Genomic DNA, 21,175 nt, shown 5'->3' with positions numbered 1-21,175 from the left:
AAGTCTCTGATGGAACATCTCTGTTATGTAACATAATGTTTCAGAAATTTACTACATTTTAAGGTTCATTTTATGACTTAAGCCGACCCAAGCTCGTGACCCACGGTCCACCTTTGGACCTTGACCCTCCAGTTGGCACCCATTGTTTTCAGAGATGTGGCTCCAGCTGTAATCACCAACCATTTATCCCACTTTGTGTTAATCAACAGTGAAACGACAACGTGCACGGCTCACGCTCTGCTCCGACACCGACACACCGAGAGCCCTCTGAAGGCTTAATGCATTAGATTATAACATGACCCCCCCTTCCACCCCACCACCCCCGACTCCTTTCATTTCAAGTGAAGCTGTCTGAAGACGAGGACAGGACAAAGACCGTGCGGGTGCAGGAAGAGTAGCAGGCGGGACAGGAGCTGCCATGTAATCTAATTCCTCTCCTCTTTGTCTTCATTCATTCGCTGTCATGACAGATTACGCTTAAATGGGAGGAAAAGAGAGCAGGATGATAAATGAGAGAGAAAAAAGAGGAGGGATGAAGAGGAAGAGAGAGGTAGACAGCACAATTAAGTTACAGTCTGGTCGGCAGTGAGAGAAGAACAGAGTGGCGTTTGTGTTCGATCCTCTTCATGAATTTGATGTCATGATTCATTGTCTCTAACCTTGCTGTGAAATGCGTGACGGGTCCTAATGAAGTGAGTGCTGTGTGTGTGTGTGTGTGTGTGTGTGTGTGCTATAGTATGTACGTATGTATCAGTGCTGCTTTACTGGTTGGACTCAGGGTCAAGCAGGATGGCCTTTTAATTATTACAATGATGTGGATATCAATAGAAACAGTTCTTGAGAGTTTATCCATATGTATCTTTTATGTCAAGTCAAAAATGTTGTGAAGTTGTGTTTCTACCAGTTAAAGATCATCTCAAAAATTAATTTGTTGCAACTATAGCAACACACTTTATTCAGGTATCAGCCAGGGCTCCCTTCACCGTCTCCAGCTGGTCCAAAAAAAGGTACGAGCACATCACCCCTGTGCTTGCCTCCCTACACCGGCTCCCAGTTAGCTTACGTATTGATTTTTAAAATTTTATTACTTACCTTAAGGCGTTAAACGGCCTTGCTCCCAGTTACAAATCTGCACTACTGAACCACAGATGGAGCCCTGTTGGTCATTCCCAGATCACAGCTTGTGATAAAGGGTGGTCGGGCTTTAGCTTTCAGAGCCTCCGACTCTGTGGAACTCCTCGCCCACTGACTCACTAGGTCTCTTTAGCTTCTTTTAAAACTCGTTTTAAGACTTCTTTGTGACAGCTTTTGGAAATGTTTGATATGTTTTAATTACTGTTTTTACACCTATTAATTGATGTTATTTTATCATATTTTGTGCATTCTATTGTCCTATTATTACTATTATTGTGCATCTTCTATTGTGCTTCTGCCTTTACTTCTTTGTTCCTCTTTGCTTATTTTATCTCCTTTGTTGGTTTTATTTTCCTTTGTAAAGCACTTTGTAACAATTTTAAGAAAAGTGCTATATAAATAAAATGTATTATTATTATTATATGTACCTAATAATTATACCTATATAATGTTTTTTTAAGATTTTTAGCCACGTTAGCTGCAAGGCTTTAGGGAAGGAAATGTTTAGTCAGTCAGCTGTTGACAACTTTACTCCAGACAGAAATATCTTACAGAATAGGTTCACAGTTTTTCCAAGTCTGTTTTAAAACAACAGAAGCACAAATGAGCATTGAAACCGTTGTTTGTGTTGTTTTTCTTGCTGTAATCGTTCCTCCTTGTTCATACTGAGAATTAGAAGATCCCTTCATAATACACTTACAATCTAAGTGATGGAGGACAAAATCCAGAGCCCTCATTTTGAACAAAAATGCATTTTATGTGAAGATAATATGAGGCTTCAGCAGTCTGAGTTAGTCGAATAAAGTGGATATCTTCCACTGTAGCATTCTTTTTATTCAAAAATTCCCTCTTTGTGTCTCAACGGACAGTTTGTCTGTTCAGCTGCAGTGGAAGGATCAGAACAAAAAGAGGGAATTTGGCACTAAAAAGACTGTAACGTTGAAAGATATCTACTCGATTTGACTCATTTAGACAATTTGGAAGCTTCATATTAGTTTCAGATAATTTTTTTTTACATTTCTGCACAGAACAAAGACTGGATTTTACCCCCCATTACTCACATTGAAATGAAGGAATCTCTTAATGGTTATTGCAGCAAGAAAAACATGCATAAGTGTTCATTTGGGCTCCTGGTTGTTGTTTTAAGACACACTTGAAAAATTGTGAACCCGTCCTTTAACAACTGAATTCATTTTTAACCTTTCATTCCATATTTTTTTCTGCCTTTTCCCTTTTTTCTTCGAAGGATTCATCACCAGTTGTTCATGATTATACACATTGAATTTGAGATTTTCTTTTTTGTTTTGGGGAGGATTTTGTTTAATCCCCTTAATAACGGCCTCCTTCCTCCCTTGCACATATCTATTCAGTTTTACTATCGAGCGTGAAAGTTCATTGTTGACTTTGGAAACGCAAAATAAATGATGATTTGACTAAATAATCCTAACACAATGATGGAACTCATGATGGAGTTTACACAGTTCATGAACAAAAAAAAACGAGGATACGCACTGAACTCTCCCTTTTTTCCTTCTTCTTCTATTGAAACAGACAGATGGTAGAACTTCAAAATCGATAAACAAAATAACCTGGAAAGTCTGCTCGGCCTGAAACGTCTGTGTATTAAATAATCTTTTCTGCATTAGTCACGCTGTGCAGACTTTCCAGTTTGTGGAGTTTGCACAGTTGCCATAGCGATAGCTCACCTGTAAGAGAGTCCCATTGGCGTCTGGTGGTCCCCAGTGATCGTTCCCCCTGTTTTAACCTTTTTATTATATTTCTTTTACCCTGACGTGCAAAATATAAACAATTACAGTTACATAATTCTAGAGGTCTGTGTTGCATAAGTGGATCAAAGTGTTGAATCAGTGTTAAAAGTATGAAAATTAAGCCCTTAAACTGTCAATTTCTTTTTTCCGCAGGCCTACTTTCGCCAAGGGGTTGCCCTGCAGTACCTGGGTCGTCATGCCGACGCCCTGGCAGCGTTCGCCTCCGGCCTCGCCCAGGACCCCAAGAGTCTCCAGCTGCTTGTAGGCATGGTGGAGGCTGCCATGAAATCACCCCTCAGAGGTGCTGTACAGTAGGCTCGTCTGACAGCAACACATGCTGTCTGTCGTTTTTTTTTCATCTTTCTTTCATCTTTCCGTTCGCATATTTTACAAGAACGTGAGGCTGATTTCAACAGACAGAAGCAGTCGATCAAGCAACAGATGATGACTCTGTGTTTGAAAGTTGTAGGAGGAAGGAGAGTGAGATGTACAGTAGGAGGTGGGCGTTGAGGGGGGAGGAACTGTCAAGTCACCACTTTTCTTTTGTTCTTTTATTTAATAACCCTCCCCTGGAACTGAGATGAAAAAAAAAAAGCAAAAAAGACGCCTCTGATGATTCAGTGAGAGAAATATTGAAATGTAGAACATAAATAAAACAAGCCAGTCAGATGAAATAGAAAGAGAAGCTCATAGAAGTTGAAATTGAACACAGTGAGCTTCATCAGCAGCAGCAGCAGCAGCATCCACTTGCTTCACTTGCTGACTTAATCTCAGCAGCACCTGTATCCGCTGTCAGGTACAAACGCAGTGTCATAGAGAGAAGTCCAGATAAACTACGGGACATCTATGAACAAGCAAACGCTGATGTCTGGTGTCTGAGACGATGTTCATTCACATGTACGGGTTCAGACAGAGAGTGCCGAGAGGCAGGTCACTGTATTAGTGCTGTTTACATCACGATACGAGAGGAGTCTGGGTCACTCTCTGTGCTCAGGAAAGTCATAAAAAATAAGATTTACACAGAATATGCTTCTCTAATCACAGTATAGACTTGATTCTAGAGATGGAGGAACTTGACTCTCTTGATTTTTAGTCTTGTTTTACAGCGATTTAACTTTTTCCTTGTTAAAAAGGTGATAATTTGTATAATTGTAATGCAAACGGCGAGGACATCTCTTTACCATCGTGTTTGCATATCTGCTACATGGGACTTCTGAGATGTATAACCAATGACTGATACCTATTTTGTTGCAAGTAAGTAACAAGAAGTTAAAGGGCAGACAGATGATAAGTTGTTCAGATTCATTAGATTTGAATAGTGGTGAAGATTTGGGTTTCGCTGGCAGAGCAACGAGCCCTCGCTTGTCATTGCCTTCCAAAACCGTCATGGGCAACTAAAACTATGTTTTGGTTAAGGAAAAAAAAAATCATGGTTAAGAGAAATAGTCTTATTCGCTTTCTTACAAAGCGTTAGATGAGAAGCTCAATACCGCTCTCATGCCACAAAACACAGTGCCAGGCCGCTGTTCACCGAGAAATGGTTACAGCTCGTAACTCCCTGTAAAACTATAACATATAATTAAGTATTTTATTTTTACATTTCTGTTATACAAATGAAATATAAGAGAATACTTGTTTATTTATTAGTGTTTATATCATAGCTATATATAGCAGAATTTAACCAAAAGCACACATATGAAATGAAATTATTGAAACATGTGGTTTGTGAGAACTCTTTAGCTGCAGTCTCAGTGTTGCACAATTATTTAAAGACCATTTCTATGAAGTTAATCTAATACAGGGTTGCTCACACTTTTTTGGCTTGCAAGCTACTTTTAAAATGACCATGTCAACATGATCTAGCAACCAAAAACACTCAATCCCATTGCTGAAAATGTATATAAAAAATATACCTTGCACAATACATTTCAGTAGATTTAGGGTTTCTACCTTGTTCTGATGATTTGCACTGAATGGAGTCAGCCAGGGTTGCATAATCAGAATAATAGCTGCTGGTAGCTAGTCTCAAGCATGCCTCCAAATGATCATCAGTCATGGTGGAACGGTATTTATGACTTCATCATCTTCATGTGGGAAAAGGCTGAGTCACATAAATAAGTCGAGCCAAAAAATGCAGTCAATGAGGTAGCACATTTCCTCATGTTTGGATACTTTTCCTCCGTGAGTAAGTTCCAAAAACTGTTCAGCATGGGCCCGAGACTTCAACTGAATGTCAGCCTGCAGTGACAAGATCTCATCCTCCGCCGCAGATGAGTTCATGTGAAACAGTGTAGTCATTTTTTGAGCCTCGTGTCTTCTCCAAATGGAAAACACATGAATGTAGCGATCGACTAAAGTAAAGCAGAGTCTTGAAACCGTTTGTCAATGTCTAACCGGACATTTTCAATCTCCTCTGAGAAGCGTGCGCTGTCAAGTTGTGCATATTCCTTCCTCTTGCTTCTCCGGCTCAGATGTGATGTTTTGGAAGTTCACCAAAATCTTGGCGCTGCAGCTTTGAAGACAGCTGTTGTAGTTTTCATTTGAAAGCATTAACTGAGCTGATCACGTCGGTCATAGTTTTGTCTTTTCCTTGCAGCTCTTAAATTAAAGCTCATTCAACATGTTGGTCAGATCTGTTAAAAAAATGCCAAATCTAGCAGCCACTGATCGTCATCAAGTTGTTTGTGTTCTGCATGTTTAGTGCCAAGGAGAAACTCCCTTATCTATGGTCGGAGCTCATGAAATCTGCAAGAATTTGCCCCTATTCAGCCATCTGATGTCGGTGTGTAGCAGGAGGTCAGTGTGGTTGCAGTCATTCTCCTCCAGATATGCACGAAACAGCCCTCTTTGAAGAGATCCTGCCTGAATAGAACAGGCAATTCTCACTGACACATCCGTGACCTCTTTGATGTTCAGCATTTTCACACATAGTGCTTGTTGGTGTGTTATGCAGTGATAGTTAAGGAAGTCAGAAGAGCGAGCCCACCATCACAGGCATCAGTGGTGATTGACGCCAACGTAGACATTGGGAGCTGGGTTTTGTTAACAAAGTTTTTGAATGTCTGAATAATGTTCTCACTCCGAGTGTTTTCTTTCATCGGTAACATTGTTAATAGTTCTTCCTTTGCTTTCATGTCTTTGAACACCGTCCTGATGAAAATGCACAATTGCTTAGGTCCATGGACTCATTGCTGCCTGAAATCATCAGTGTATCTGTGCTTCTGGATAACTGAACGGCTTTGATAGTGGATACTCTTTCATGTTTGTTTTTTAAATCCTGAAACAACGAGTCTGCTGCCTCAACGAAGACCTCCTTTACCATCGGTCCATCTTGGAAGGACTTCTTACGTTGAATGATGGTACGACTCAACCAGAATGATGCTTCGGTGGCTGCCTTTGCTTTTGAATACGGCCTCATCTTTCACTCTCTCAACTCGCTTTTGGCAGGGAAGTCGCTGTCATAGATTTTACGAAGAGTTCGAAAGTGCCTCTCCATATTTGCTTTCTTTAGAATAGCGATGCTAGTTTGACAAATCAGGCAAATGCACTTTGAATAGGACATGGTGACAAAATAGTCCTATTCTGCGTGGAAGTTTCGGCTTCTCACTTGGTCCTGCACTCATTTTTACATCATTCTTTTGCTTTTACGTATTAATTTCAATTGGATGGCAAGGTTGCTATGAAGGAATGAGGTTAGCTTACTAGAGTTTTCCATCTGTTAGCTTTGAGAGACTTTAATAAGTTAGCTGTTATTGTAACCTAATGTACCAAAGTTCTCAACAGCAGCAGACTGGCCGCTCTTTGTGTCAATCAAGTGGGAGATGTCATAGGGAGGAGAGACGAAAATATGAAAAAGCTGATATTAAAAGAATGGCATGAAATCTACCAGCAGCATGGCCTCTGCAATCAACTGGTCAATTGCAATCGATGTATTAGGACCTAATAGTTCCTGTTCTCTTCAAAACTGTAGAGATTATTTGAAGTTGGTCTCTAAGTGTTGAGGACACCATGATCTAGGTTAAGTTTTTAGACAGTGGTTTAATTAGTGCAGACATTGCATCGCCAGAGGACAGAGAGATATCAATAATAGTGGGCAGAGTGGAATAAGAATATAGTAAGAAGTATAGTAAGAAACTTAATGAGTTTGGCGAGAGTCACAGGGGCAGGAAGCTTGTTAAGCAGCTTGTATGTATTTACTTTATGCGTCATGTTGAGAGATGTTTGATTCACATTTTTGAGGAGAACCAGAGTTCTCTTTAAGGTTTACTGCTAATCTTATTTATGATTTGGTCATAATCCAGAGTTAAGAATCTTAAAAACACTCTACTGTAAAGGGTCTCTATTGGTTTTGCTGCCATGTTTATTAGCACAAATTAGCTTCTCATGGAGCTCATGATGAAATATTTACAAGGTAGATTTTTGTGTCATTGATCTATCCACCCCACAGATCAGAGTGCACTTTTATGTGCAGGTCTGAACTGCATAAGAAGATGAAGGAAGAGTGCATACAATCGAGAATGGTTTGCAGGCTAGCATTGGCACAGGATTATGTTTTTGCCCTTCGGCAGTATCAGAATGAGAGCAGGGCTTCTTGGGAATAGCCTCCTGCTTGGCAAGCTACAGCAAATGTTTATGCACATTGAATTTTCCATCTCCTCTCACACTGGAGAGCATATCTGAGTATTCACAATTTTTCCCTTTGAGGTAGAACATTTGGATCCAAATGGAGCGTATTGAGTACAAAGTCAGTGACCAAATGAGAACTGCTTTTGCTTTTTGGGTTTTTTTTTGGTTTTTTTTTCGGAGTAAAGCTTTTACAAAACACACAGAAGCTGTCAAGTTTCAGAAGTGCTGCAATAAGAATGCAGCAGGTGGAAAGGAAAGCACTCAGAGCGTGTTGTGATCAGTGGCAGCAGCTCTGACATACAGCAGTGGTAGGCAAATAGAGGCACGTGGGCCAAATTTGGCCCCACAACAAAAATATTTGGCCCCATAACAAAAGCTGAAGTTTTTCCCTTTATAGATTATCTTTTCTATAATCTTTCTTTCTACCTTTTCAATAATCTCTTACATTATTCTTCATAATTCTACAGTAGATAATGATGTAAACATGTAAATTCCAATAAATTTGACCTGTTAATCTATTATAAACTTATTAACGAGATACATAACACAGGTACGCAACATAATGTGGCAATAACAGCACTTTGCTTCAACCACGAATGAAGCAGGCCACTGCTTAATGAGTGAGGATAAGTTATCAATGTTTGAGTCATTTTTTGTCAAATCAGTATCAACATAAGAAGCTGTCTCTCTGTTTGCCGTCACTACTAATAGAAATCTGCCCTCAGATAAAACCCTAAAACTATTTTATGAATCAATTTTATTCTTGAATGAATTAAAAGAAATAAGCAAACAAAACATATTGGGTTGTGTTTTCACCGCGTCTGTAAAACATCACAGCCTGATTGCTGACCCCTGACATAAAGTATATAAGAGAGTCCTTTCTGAGCTACTATAAAGTGCTCCTGTGCGGATCTGATGTAATCCAGGCTCTTAGCTGAGAGGCCTCGTATCAAGTGTTACCGGGAGTTGCAACGCCTGAGTAAACTGTTGGTAGGACAACATGTTTGCTGATGTTTTAAACAGGATGACGTATTGTCGGGCAGAAGCTGAGCAAGTTGGTAGAAAGTGGAAACAATTCGTCCTTTGCTTATAAAGGGATATTTACAAAGCCTGAGGGGTGCAAAGTTTTGTATCACTGTGATGTTTTTACAGTTTAGCAGGGTGTTTACGAAGACTACAGATGTAAATCAGTCCAGCCGCGTTTCATCTTCATTTGCATAAAGGCTGTTTTCATGCGTATTGTGCATATCTGCAAAGGAACGAAGTGTAAAAGAAAGTATTTTCTGCTGCTAAACTTGGAATATTGGTTGAAGAGAAGAAACTTTTGGAGCTGCAAATGTGTATTCATCCTGCAAGAAGAAGGAAATACGTGAGGAAATGTAATTCAAATACATTTAGTTTAATATGAAGATCATTGATTGAGTCATGAAAACTACATTTTTGCTGCTTAGTCTCTCTCCCTCTCTGTGTGTCTGATAAAACAGGACCACAGATTTTTACACCTGCTGTTCCTTAACGTTAAATATCAGACACACTTTCCACACAGTCACAGTGATAAATCATGTCAGTTGTATAACTTTACATTCCCTCCAGGAACGTCTTAAAATACACTCACCAGCTCTTTATTAGGTACACCTGTGTAATCTAACGCAATCCAATACAACAGCTCTGCCGTAAATTCTACTTTTACAAAGCCTCTACATTTTCAGTTTTTGTTGACATTATTAGAAAGGTGATAATTCTACTGTATGTTTATAAATGAGGTTGTTGTGGGTGGTGGTGTACTGGAGCATTATATTGTAAAGTGTTCCTTATATTTTGCCCCCCTCATATATGTTAATGGAGTGGACAAAATATTAGGAACACAAAGAACACAACTTTTATTTGTGTTGTATCTCCTCTTTATTTTACCTGCACAAATCCCTCCTCGTGCACTCTTTTAGCAAACAAGGAAAAATGCAATTTGAGTGTTTAGCGCTCAGAGAAGGGCCACAAAATCTTAGTAAATATCCCACAGAGTTTCTTCTCCCTTCTCACTCCCCTCCCATGGGGGGTGGTGGTATGTCTTCCTCAAGCTCGGGTCCTCTACCAGAGTTCTGGGAGTTTGAGGGTTCTGTGCAGTATCTTAGCTGTTCCTAGGACTGCGCTCTTCTGGACAGAGACCAGAAGAGCACTGGGTCACAGCCCCCAGTGCTCCAATTACCACTGGCACCACTGTTGCCTTCACTCCCCACATCCTTTCTAGCTCCTCTCTCAGCCCTTGGTATTTTTCAAGCTTCTCTTGTTCCTTCTTCTAGATGTTGCTGTCGCTTGGGATTGCTACGTCTATCACCGCTGCCTTCTTCTGTTGTTTGTCAATCAACACGATGTCCGGTTGGTTAGCCATCACCAGTTTATCGGTCTGGATCTAGAAGTCCCACAGGATCTTGGCTTGGTCATTCTCAACCACCTTAGGAGGTGTCTTCCATCGTGACCTTGGGACTTCCAGCCCATACTCAGTGCAGATGTTCATGTACACTATGCCAGCCACTTGGTTATGGCGTTCCATGTACGCTGTTCCTGCCTGCATCTTACACCCTGCTATTATGTGCTGAACTGTCTCAGGAGCATCTTTGCACAGCCTGCACCTGGGGTCCTGTCTGATGTGGTAGATATATATATAGTTGCCTTACAACCAATTCAAAAAAGCTTTTCACTATGTCACAGATGGTGGTTTTATTTGAGTGAAATCAGCAACTTTTTGAAGTTGTTGAACCTCCAGCAACTCCAAAAAGTTGCTGACCGGCATATACAGTTTATGTACAGTAGTCACACTCACTTTATCATTCAAGTGAATGGGAGGGTGTGTCCAAACTTTTGACTGTTACTGTAAATAGTTGATATTATTTCCAAAAAAATAGAAAATCTACAGAATAAATGTACTCCCTGAGATCTTCTCTTCCTTATGCACCAGTTAAACAATAGACTCAGTGAATATTGAATATTTTTAATAATGTAGAGAAAGAAGACAGAATGCTTTCAGTTGATCATCTTAATTGTAAAAATGAAGTAAAAATTAAATACCCATACTTGGGTTTAACTGTTCTGCTACACACAGCATGTTGTTGCAAAATACAGTCAAATATGAACTGTGTTTTGTGCACATGTCAAACTGTTTTGCTTCAACTCATATTCCACAAAGATTCCAAGTTCTTTCAGTACAAAGCAGAACTACAGCAGCAGAGACGGTATGTGAGGTCACAGCTCTGCTCTCTCTCTCTGCTCTACATCACTGAAACACCCTCAGGACCAAACATTAGCTCTAATTCTCCCTCCAATCACCCAGAAATGATTTACTGAAGGTTCAACAACTGCGTGCTCCTCCTCCATACCAACAGGCCTTCCTAGAAGAAGTATTATAAATGTTGCATGTTTTCAAAAAGTTATAAGGTGGTCAAGCAGAATTTTTTGTCTGCTGCAGCAACGTATCTGCTGTCATTCACTTGTTCTGTGTTTAATTTATATTTTAAATTCTTTTATTTCATGATGGCGCCCTCTAGTTTTACATTATTTTTATTAAATACAGTTCCATCATCTGCTTACATAGCAGGAGTCTTTATTTCAACACAGCAAATCAAATCTTTCCATGAAGCGATAACGTGTCGTTCTATCATCGGCAGAGCAGACGGTCACACTGAGCCTGATTGCATCCGGCTACACAACACAAGAGCAACTGACTCTGAACAACAACCCACATTAGCTTTCCTGCTAAAGTCTCCTTATCTAACTTACAAACATGAACACACATCTTGTCCTTCAGCTTAGCTTGTTGAAGGACTTGGTCTTGGTCTGGTTTTATATTGTTGTTTGGATGTTTTTAACAGTTTTATTATGGAATATTCTGTAGTTTTATGTTGTTTTTTGATCTATGGTTTTATTGTGTGGGTATTTATTTCCTACATTTTGGTGGTTGTATTTTATTTGTTTACACATTATAACATACTATTACTAATACTATTACTATAATGTAAAACACGATAAAATCTTTTTATTATGATTTGATGTGTATACAAAGATATTCAGATATTATAAAAACACATTTTTACCTACTCAGCTATACATGAATTTAAAGTAAACAAAAGCTTGTGCAGGGGAGGTAGGAAGCTAAAGGCTTATACAAAGAGCTCGCCAAAAAAAACTGAAGACAAGATAAACAGAATTGCATAAATAAATATAATGAGGTATAGAAAGGCTACTACAAAATAAGTAATCAGTGTTGCTTGATTAGGATGGGAGAACTATAATTTCCATGTTTTTAAAGATGAATAAATTGAACCCTTGAACTCCACCTCGCTCTGCTTTCCTTGATGATCACTTTGTTCAAAGACATCAGATATGTGAGAGTATGTGCATCCACTGCCTCCTTTAATCATACGACCACAAGCTGATGTCTGCAGGTAATGTTCAGTTGCTTTTCACGCTCTTGTTTGAGCGATCGGAGAGTTTCACAACAACCTCACTGTGTCTCCGTTCGCTCCACCGTGCCAGAGCAAAGGATTCTCCACAGCCAGCGCCTCTCCTCATGCAAACCAAGCATTTTTACAGTAATCTGAATATAAACTGTCACCTCTAAACTGCGTGTTAATCTCAGCAGAAAGATTCATTATAAAAATGCTGACTCGTCAACTTTTTTTTTTCTTTTCATGACGAGATGAAATCGTGTGGCATGATGAAATCATTTTGCCTTCACTGACAAAATCATGCAGAAAATATTATTTGAATATTAAACAATATAATTTGTATTAGGAAATTAGCAAGGGAAATGCATGCTTATTGCTGCAGGCATGTTTTATTATTTTGAGAGACAGATTGGAATTTTGACACTGTCAGCATTAGATAAATGCTAGATGTGAATTTATGCAGCTCCCAGATGAACAATTTAGATGGGAAACGCCTAAATTTTGCAAATGTCCTCTACATGCAGTGGTGCTGCTCTTTCCAATACACTTGACTGACAGGGGACTGTTTTTAAAATAGGTCATACAAAACACAATATTTATATTGTATTTTGCATGATTTAGAGTTCAAAAATCTCCTTATTAAACTCATACTAGCACTTTATGCAGCCCGTTGGTTCAGCCTCTGTCTGAAACAGGCAGTTTTTGCTTCCTTCTCTTTAAGCCCCACTCTGTTCTGATTGGTCAGCCCCAAACAATAGTAGTTGAATTTTACTTCTTTTCCTCCTTTTTTACTCAAAATCCAACTCAAAACTTCTCAAATACATCCATACATGTTTGACCTGGAATCTGATCAGAAATATCAGATTTCGGGATTTTAGACAACGTAAACAACACATGGAAACACCTTAGCAACAACCTTAGCAACAAAGGCTAAAGAACAAACAAGGTAGAAAAAACTGTTTCAAACAAAACGTTCAGAGCAGGTTGAAGCCCTGACTTTTTACTTGTTATACCATATTATATACCTATATACATAAAATATTTATGACATGAATTGAGTGTTTATATCCTGCTTATAAAGGCTAAGTATGTGGACTTAAAGTAATCCTTTGTGTGTGTTTGCTTACACCTTCACAGACACACTTGAGCCCACCTACCAGCAGCTGCAGAAGATGAAGCTGGACAAGAGCCCGTTCGTGGTCGTGTCCGTCATCGGTCAGGAGCTGCTGACTCACAGTTTCCACGGAGCGTCGGTCGTGGTGCTGGAGGCGGGGCTGAAGATCGGCACATGCTCGCTCAAGCTGCGCGGATCCGTCTTCTCTGCCCTGAGCTCCGCCTACTGGTCTCTAGGCAACACGGAGAAAAGTATGGCCTACATGCAGCAGGACCTGGAGGTGACCAAGACTTTAGGTATGGAAGAGGATACAATTATGGAGTGCAGAGTGTGAACAGATGGTGAGCAAAATGGTTTGAATTTCATGTACATCTCTGCTCTTCGCTTCATCTACAGGTGACCAATCAGGTGAATGTCGTGCTCATGGAAACCTGGGCTCTGCTCTCTTCTCCAAGGGCAACTACAGAGAAGCGCTGGCCAATCACAGAAACCAGCTAGTGCTGGCGATGAAGCTCAAGGACAGAGAAGTATGTTTGCATGTATGTGTGTGCTTCTGTTAGTGTTGAAAAGGGAGAATGTGCTCATGTATATTCATTGGATGACTCATGTTGTATAGATCTGCATTCAGTCTTGGCTCAAGGTGCAGTACCCTCTGCCTGCGTAGGTCTCGGCTTGAGTGTTTTTTCTTCTGAAGTTGTTGAGTTTGTGAGAACAAAAATGAACTGCATATAATAGAAGTTAATATCAAAGTGTATTTAATTGATATTTGTCAGAACATATTCAATGTCAGTGTTTGATGTGTTAGTCGTGGCTCATAATGATGAACCTACAGAGAATTATCAGCTCCTCTCGACTTTACGGAGCTTTATAGCGAGTTTCAGCTGATTGTTTATCTGTCCGGCTGCAACTTTACTGTTTTGGTTCACTCTCAGTGCTCTCATAGCGTCGTTTTCAGAGAAAAAGCTCTAAAAAGCCACTGTACACTAACTGCTCAGCACCAAACAGGCAAACAGACACAGTTAGCTGTAGACTAGCTGGTAAACATAGTGGAGCATTTAGCAGCTAAAGAGCCAGATATTTCCCTCAGGAGTCGGTAGAGAGCAAAAACAGAGCTGAAAGAGATCGAATATTGGACTTACATTCACCAGGTGGACAAGCAACTGTTTGCTAACAAGTTCAACATATCAAAAGTCAGTCCGACTCAGTGTGAGTCTTGGAGCTGAGGAGAGCTGCAGGTGGGCCAACTGTCAATCACATCTGTCGATCAACGCCCACACAGCAGACACAAAAGCCACTATAAGTCTTCAGATCTTATTAATGGAGCAATAATTTTCCAGGACACTTATTAGAGGGCCTGAATTTAGAGATTTAGACCATAATGACTCGTTGAAAACAATGATTGAATTAGTATTTCTAGAGAGAAGTTGAGGCTTTTTGAATGGGAGTCAGTTGCAGCTGGTATCTAACGGTGGTGTTGCACTTTAAGGTTCTTCCTCAAGTCAAGATGCCGCTTGGCAATAACAGCCTGATTTTAGTACAACACAGTCAGAATGTGAAAGATAAACAAGTTAACAGTTGATATTTGCAGCCAACCTCACAGCAAGGAGGGAACATTACCAAACTGAAAGCACAGAGCAGACTGAGAGTCAGCTCAGCAGGAGGATAGTTGCATAGCACATGTACAATATTGATTCTTTGTTTAGGAAACTTGATATGTGTAATTCTCAGAGTCGTACCTGTTAGTCTACAATATATATATGTATGACAGGACAATGTCATCAGTTCATGACTTTGAATCTCTAGATTTCCAAGATTACGTGATCATTCGAACCCAAATGAATACAGAGAATAAACTTTTTCTTTCTTTTTTTTTATTTGGAACTTCCATCTTCTTCTCCCAAACTTCTCTCTCACTCTTTTTCTCTGAAGCAGTTTTTCTTTGCTTCGGGCCACAGATGAACTCATTGTCTTTCCTCTGAAACACTTTGGACAGTTGTGAAAACCGTAGTTAATTAGATCGCTGTTACAGATTAGACTTTGGCCCCTTTATGTCTCAAAACACAAAGTAAAGCTGTCAGGTTGTTTATGTGTGTTTACCTTTTTTTTTAACTACTCCCATATGCTTGTGAGCATGTGTGTGTGTGTGTGTGTGTGTGTTAAATTTCCCAGAATGCAGTGTGAATATACAACATTGTGTCATGACAGATCCAATCATGTCTCACTGGGTTTAATGTTTTATTTCATCTCATGATTTTGCGCCTGTGGCACGATTTGCGGAATATTTAACGGCCTCTTTAATATTGTAGGAGAAATATAAACAACCTTGTGTGTTGATCAGCGGTGTTTCATGTCGCTACTCTTCAATCTTGTTTGTTTTCTCTGCTGCGTTCATATCTGCTGTATGTGCATATGTGCAAATAGTTTGTGTGTGCCAAAGTCAGAATTTGTACATAAATATCTGTGACTACCAGAATATGTCACTGTTGGTAGTAAGATTAACGGCTGCCGGTGTTGACTGATCGTCTGTCTGGTCCGTAACACACTTCCTGTCTTGTCTTTTGGATACTTTTTATCTCTAGTCTTTTATCTCTAATCTTCTTCAAGCTCACCTGTCCGAGTTTTGTCCTGCTAATATTTTTTCTTGTGCCCTCAGAGGATCAAAGTAGATGAGTTCTGTTCGGTTTTCTTTGGCTTTATTTTGATTCCATTTGTTGTGTGTTGCTGTTATATTGATTAATAATTAGTTTGTATACTTCATTAGGTGTTGATTATTAATATTTTTTTCCCATTTTTCTGTCAGGTTTAAGTAGTTTAAGACATGCTTGTGATCAGGGTTTGGAAATATGAATAAAATCTTATATAGCAGCATATTTAATTGTATACAGTATGCAAAATACACACTTTCTAAGTAACTAACTCACACAAAACACATATTTATCCTGTATGCTGGTAAGTTTAATAATATGAGGATGTTTTTATCTCCCAACAAGAGTCCTGTACGGATCCACTTTTGCAAACTTGTACCTGCAAAACTGAGCATCAGAACTGACCAGCTACCTGCAACTATCTCTAAACTAATTCCCAGCTCAGCCCATAATGTCCATAACAGGTACTGTAGAGGTGCACAACTTCCTGAGGAAATAAATAAATGATCAAACTAAATAAATAGCAATGCAGAGGCAAAAGCAACCTCCATGTTTTCAGTTGATTGTGTTTCCTCCTGCTCACAGTAATGTGTGTTGGCAGAGGATTCACACTCACACTCAAATCCTGCGTAATTTACGCACAGCTGGCGAAGCCTCAATTCCTTCATTAATTATTGAAATCTTCCAACGTTGCACCAGGATTTAACTGTCCTCTCTGAGCCTCCACACACAGCTGAGCAGTTCCAAAAGATTCACAGTTTATACAGTCAGATCATTTGAAGACTAAATTTTGAAACCCCAGTTCTGCTTCTTGTTTGATAAAATTACTGTTTAAAAGAATTTTTATTTTTTTTACCATCGGATACATAAGGACTGATAATTTGCAGATCAAATCAGTTAAGTTTATTTGACTTTAAAGTGAAGATCTTAAAATATGTGTCGCTCTTCACCTTTTAACATGCAAATAAACTTTACAACATGGACGAATAGAAAATAATCAGCTGAAGTTTTGGATGAAAACATGACAGAGAGGAAGGTTTCTGACAGAAACAGCTAAAGAGACTTAAAATTGACCTCAGAAGAGTGTCGGTGGTGTTATGGATACAGACGTAGGTTACAATGACAAAAGGAGGCCTACTTGCATTGTCATGCTGGTAAATTTTTAAGGGAGTTGTAGTTTTTTGTATGCTTACAAATTAATGGTTGTTTGTTAAAGGCACAAAATGTTTGAATTACTGAAAGCAGGTGATGAAGTGGAGCCAATTTGTTTTAGAATATGTACAATAAGCTGCAGGAACATGTGTCTTTGTTTCATAATGACATAATGAAAGAAACGCTGAATGAGAGACTTGCTTTGAATCACAGAAGCTAGTGGAACAGAGGCCGGACAGGAAGTGACATCATGACTCTCTATTAAGAGTCCGAGAGCTCCTGAGATTCCTGAGATCCTGCATTTCACACAATGATTTTATATCACATTGTGATACGTTATATTTATTGGAAATTCATTTATGAAACAGTTAATAAATAGAACAACCAGGAAATCTTTTTAAAAATCTGGAATAAAATCCTGAAAAATTGCGGTGATTCATCACATTAATGCAGAAATCTAATATCACCGTAAAGACGTGTTTCAGTCGGCACACACATATTTAGATTCTGGTCTGTATGAAAAAACAGGACTCAACTTTATTTTAAGGATAGCTAACATTGTCAAGTCAAGTTAAATTTATTTATATAGCATCTCAAAGTTATCAGTTACACTTTTCACACAGAGCAGGTCTAGACTGGACTATTTAATTTACAGAGACCCAACATTCCCCTACGAGCAGCACCTGGTGACAGCAGCAAGAAAAACTCCAACAATAACAACAACAACAACAATAACAACAACAACAACAATAATAACAACTATAATAATAATAGAAATGGCGTCTAGCAGAACCACAGCAGCAGGCGATCCACGACCACGATCCATAGAAACTAATGTATGAAACAAATGAATGAACAATATGGCAAAATATCTAACAGTCCAGTTTTAAATACATAAATCAACATGAACTTTAGTTTGAAGTTACCTCCTCTCTCCTTCAGAAATATAATCTTACATTCAATATCTTTTGATCAATATTTGTCATTAAAACATCAACTATGATGAAGCTGTTAATTCAACAAGAAGTTTCTCATGTACGGTTTTATTATAACTGTGCTACAGCTTCTATAATGTTCCTGAAGGCACTGCTGGACCCTCTAAACACATCACACACTCGATGTTACACTCACACACACTCAGACACTCAGACACACACACACACACACACAGTCACTTAATAGCATGTGATTGTATCCTGGATCCGGAGAGGTCGATTGAACACCTGTCAGTAAGACGAATGAGGCTTTGAGCGAGTTCATTTTACTGAAAGCTGTGAGCGTCTAACAGGAGTGTAGTGTGTCTGGGTGTATTTCTGTCCGTGCATCTTTACGTTTTTTTTTTTATATTTTAGGCTCTAAATTAAAGTGTCTCATTAGCTATGAGTCATGAATGCTGTTCACCTTGGAGCTCAGACGCTCAGGATCGAAACCAGACAGACTAGTTTTCTCTCTCTCTATGAGCTTGTGTGTCGGGGAATAAACGCGCTGCAGACGGAGTCGAATATCTGTGTTGTTGACAGATGATTATTGAGCTTTTTTCCCCACAGGTGTGTGGCTTAAGGCGACTCAAACATGGCCATCGACCGAAATCCATATCTCCTACTGTGTGTTTGATTTGCTACACGGAACATGTGTTTGTTTGTTTCCAGACAGCGTGCCTCTAAACAAAGACAGAGGCTGCAGAGAGCTGATGTTTAACCTGCAGAGACGGACACAATAAAGACAATAAAAACAAATCCTTTACTGTATGATTCGGTCCAAAACAGCTGCTTTGCAATTAGTGCTGAGACAATTAGTCAGTTAGATGATAAAAAATGAATAAATTACTTCCTTTTTTGCAATAATGGTCACGTTTCCAGCATCCAGCAGAGCTCCATGTTAGATATCTCTGTAGCAGCTGATAAAAACAGAGCACACGAGCATCAAAAGAGAAAAAAATAATTAATTTAATAAAACACAGGTGACATCTGACATTTAGTTTTTATTTATACACCAACTTTTCCACCTCAGCCAAACGTAAAATCATTTCTGCAATATTGAGATTTTTGAGAATTTCCAGTGTTTTGTCTCTATTTTTTTAATGCACAATTTGTAAATGTGCATTAAAAACAATTGGATGGAAACACACTTAATGATAACAGGTGCAGATTTACTATTGAAATTCTTTGAAACAACAAAGACAAAATCAGCTTTTCAATATTAGTCATTGATCATTGATTTTAATGGCTGAAATGACATTGGCAGATTTGTCACCTGTGGCTAACTAGCAATTTAAGCTATCCTCGAGTTGTGTGAAAATATGCATATAATGGCTACATTCATGCTATTGTGCTAAACTGTAGATATATGCACATAGATACCACATTGCTTGATGGCACAGACTGTATAGTGGGCTGCATGTTTGTGCATGAGAGACATGATCCATACAAATTCATCTCTAATCTCATATAGCTTTAGTCAACATAAAAGCTTATTCTTTGAAGGAGATCATCAGGGAGGTGCTCAGACACTGTGCATGTTACTGTATTCAGGTTTTCTATCAATAAATGGAATAATAATAAAATATAATAAATGGAAGCTACAAATTCACTTCACTCATAAATTCACTGTAGAAAGTCCCTCTGCAAAAGATTAATAGCCACTTACGGTGCTTATAGTGATAATGGTGTATTAAATCCAACATGTTGGTGACAGTGGAGTGTTGTAAAATAACTACTCGCCCATGAAATCATTCCTTAAGCCTCGGTTTTGGCATATCTCTCTATGGAACATCCAAATGCAGCACAAAACTCTGGTGCTCTGTACTGCAGAGAGCAGCCAGAAGACAATAAGGCGACAGCTGAGACACATCCGACAGCCCAGATGTGGCATTTATGTGTATATATATTAGGGATGAGCAGAGATCCCAGTATTTGTATTTGTATCTGTATTTGTTGAGGCAGCAAAATTATTTGTATTTGTATTTGTATTGGAACAAAAGTGGAAAGAGGCTGAAAAATCCTGTTCTCCCAGATCATAGACGACTGGGCTGATTACTGAGCTAAAACTTTACTCATCACCTCATTGCAGACAGACCTCTACTTATTTATACACCCATAACACAGAGACAGCACACCGTGTAACGTGTAGGGAGGAACTTCAAAGGCAATTATTGCTTTGTACTTTTCATTTATTGCCTATTTTTTATAACCTAACTTTGTGGAAAGGAGAAGGGGAACAACAGGTTATGGAGAGTCTATTGGGAGCACTTTGCATGTGTCAGTAGTTCAGCTTTATCTCAACAAATAATTTTTAAAATATTTGTATGAAACAAATATCCTTATAAAACCCACTATTTGTGCTTTGCTGAATAATGTATTTGTATTCAGGTACACCCCTAATATATATATAAACAACTGAGGCTAAATTGTCTGCTAAAACGTTAGCATTATCACCAGTAGATGATCCATGTAGAGCTAGTTACTCCTAGTATTGAAAAGATATCAGTGTTTGTAACATTATCCCTGTTTGAATGCTTTGCTGACATACTTATGAGCATGAAGGATGTTAGATTTCTTCCTTATTGTTCATATTTGAGAAAAAGAAAGAAAAGGCTTTTAGGATGAGGATAAACCAATGTTTGCTTAGTGTTAGCTTCCTCAAATCAAATAAAGAGCAGGCCAGAGATGCTAATGTGACTGTCAACAGCTAACACGAGAGCAGACAAACACACTGTTTGACAGATTCTTGGTCACTCAGAGTCAAAACCGACATGAGCCAAGTTAACTCAGGTCTGTCACTTCTCCCCCCCTGACACAACAGCAGGAGAACTCATTTCTTCCTTTATCGCACGCTGAGGGTGAAAAGCTCACATTTTTTGGGTGATTGAGCTTTGCTTTTCGGAGGCTCCTGCATCTCTCCTGGCTAGTTTATCGAGCACAGCGGCACATGCGGGATGCATTACCACCACGAGTCTCCCTCCCTCTCTGTCTCCTATTTGTCTCTTCTTTTCTGCTCTCAAGCGTTAAGAGATCTGCCTCTCTACACCTTTTTATACTCACAACGTTTTTTTTCCTCTTTTCACCCTCACAGAATTAGATTTTCCTGTGTCGTTATTTGTAATGATGGGTTCTCTCTCTGTGCAAAAAATGACAAGGGTTGTCATCCTCTTTTTATAAATATATAAGTAGACATAAACAAAACACACATGCAGCGTACAGGCTCTCAGTCCCAGACACAACAAGATTGGATTTTTTGGTGGGTTTTTTTCTCGTGCAGGGGAAACATCGTGTCCTTGAGGGAAATCAAACACTTGTC

At 39.1% G+C, this 21,175-nt stretch overlaps 1 protein-coding gene across 2 annotated transcripts in view; it reads left to right on the top strand.

The window, feature by feature from the left end:
• ttc28 (tetratricopeptide repeat domain 28) overlaps window positions 1-21,175 on the top strand; it is a 163,298-nt gene that overhangs the window by 84,014 nt on the left and 58,109 nt on the right. For both annotated transcript variants that reach the window (XM_044333458.1, XM_044333459.1), the window contains 3 exons: window positions 3,057-3,204; window positions 13,106-13,378; window positions 13,479-13,609. In XM_044333458.1, the coding sequence (XP_044189393.1) occupies window positions 3,057-3,204; window positions 13,106-13,378; window positions 13,479-13,609 (552 nt within the window). The remainder of the gene's footprint in view (window positions 1-3,056; window positions 3,205-13,105; window positions 13,379-13,478; window positions 13,610-21,175) is intronic.

This window comes from Thunnus albacares, chromosome 18 (assembly GCF_914725855.1).
Source record: "Thunnus albacares chromosome 18, fThuAlb1.1, whole genome shotgun sequence".
NCBI lineage: Eukaryota > Metazoa > Chordata > Actinopteri > Scombriformes > Scombridae > Thunnus > Thunnus albacares.
The sequence above is the reverse complement of the archived record's forward strand: the minus strand, read 5'-3'. Positions and strand labels throughout refer to the sequence as shown.